The sequence below is a fragment of the Gavialis gangeticus genome, unplaced genomic scaffold (genome assembly GCF_001723915.1).
Source record: "Gavialis gangeticus isolate Ggan-Ray unplaced genomic scaffold, GavGan_comp1, whole genome shotgun sequence".
NCBI lineage: Eukaryota > Metazoa > Chordata > Crocodylia > Gavialidae > Gavialis > Gavialis gangeticus.
The window spans coordinates 658,642-660,326 of record NW_017729013.1 but is presented as its reverse complement, the minus strand read 5'-3'; the positions used below and the strand labels follow the sequence as shown (position 1 = coordinate 660,326).

At 43.8% G+C, this 1,685-nt stretch overlaps 1 protein-coding gene across 1 annotated transcript in view; it reads left to right on the top strand.

Moving 5' to 3' along the window:
• The window catches only part of GBAS (glioblastoma amplified sequence), a 33,692-nt gene that overhangs the window by 25,166 nt on the left and 6,841 nt on the right, over positions 1-1,685 (top strand). Inside the window, exon 9 of the mRNA XM_019511362.1 lies at positions 136-219. Within this exon, the coding sequence (XP_019366907.1) occupies positions 136-219 (84 nt within the window). The remainder of the gene's footprint in view (positions 1-135; positions 220-1,685) is intronic.

Genomic DNA, 1,685 nt, shown 5'->3' with positions numbered 1-1,685 from the left:
TTTTTTTTTTTTTTTTTTTTTTTTTTCTTGCCAACAACTGCAACATGTTAACTGTACAATCAAAATAGTTTAGAGGAAATATTTTTACATAGCTGGACATCAGCCTTCTTTTATGAATGTACTTCTTCCATGTAGCTTACAAAGACCTTCTGACCCGAGAAGAGATAAGGAATGCTGCCTGGCATAAACCTGGCTGGGATGAACTAGTCTATTATACAGGTAACAGCCTAACTGAATTCAAAGGAGATTGGTGGGGGGAAATGGAATAAACACTTTTTATGACTGAGTTGCTATAATATTTGCATAGTCATCATAAATACTTCATGTCCCTTGAGTATTAGTCAATGCTGTTAGCATAAGGGACAAGAGGTTGTATTTCACAAAGCTGTGAAAGTCACTAACTTGCTATAGGAACTATACCAGGAGTAAATCTTTTTATTAAAGAACATGCATCAAAGGAAGAGATCTGTCTATCCAGAATAAATGCACAGTAAATAGAGAAACGTAACTTAAAATGAACCCGTTATATTTTCATTGTAGCAAGCCACAATATTTCATGAAATACTGGAGCCCTGTTAAATTCATTCCTTTGAAGAGGAATGAATTCATTTGGAGCCAGGATCTACAAGAATTTTGGTATCCAAAACAGCTTTCATAACGAATCTAGCATATAAGGGCCATGTTAAATGCTTTAAATTGTGTTCCATGGGGTAGATCACAAAGGAAATACTGCATTGTAATTAGGGCTGTGCGAAGCTTCGGGTGGTGATTCAAGTCGGAGGAGATTCGGCCTGATTCGGTGGCCGAATCGCCAAATCGGAATCGAATCAGGGGACCAATTAAAAGGTCCAAATTGATTCAAAGCTCTCCCGAATCTTTGGAAAAGATTTGGAGAACTTTGATTCGGGCAGTCCCCGCCTGCTGCACCAGGGAGCTGCAGCCAGACTCCATGCTGGTAAATACTGGGGGCAGGGGAGGGGCAGCTGGCGGAGGGGGAACCCCTGGCAGCCCCCAGCCCCTGCCCATTCCCCAAGCCCCCCCATGCCTGCCCCATCCAGGCCAGCTCTGGCTCTTTAAGGAAAAAAAAAGACCGAGAAAAGCCCTGGGACTCGGTGCTCCTGCAGCAGCCTTGGGGTGGGGGGGCTCATGCAGAGGCACCCATGTGGCACTGGGTGGTGGGGATCATCCCGTGCTGGCGGGGGGGGGTGTTCTTAAAGGGCCAGAGCTGCAGCCGGCAGGGCAGCCATTGCTGGGCTGTGAGAGCAGGTTGGGGGATGGGTCTGGGTGATTCGGATGTTCAGCCAAATGGATTGGGGACAATGATATGAATCACCAAGTCAAATCACTGGCCCCCAAATCATCCGAATCTGAAGCAAATACTAGCTGCTTTGCACAGTCCTAATTGTAACTGTAAGATAACCTTGAGTTGTAGTGGAAAATGATAGAGATTTGTCTTCAAAACCCTCTAGTGCAAATTAAGAGAACAGTTTTATAAGCTTGTTTCACCTGTTGCTTCTCTCAAATCTACTGTTCTTTAGTTATAGGTTGTTAAACTGATTGGTGTAATTTGATATCAGCAAATCTCTGTGTAAGTTAAGTGCATGAATAACGACAAGATCTTTATTAGTAAATGAGTCCTCCCTGTTTCCCTTTTTCAGTGCCCCTTATTCAGGAAATGGAGTCCA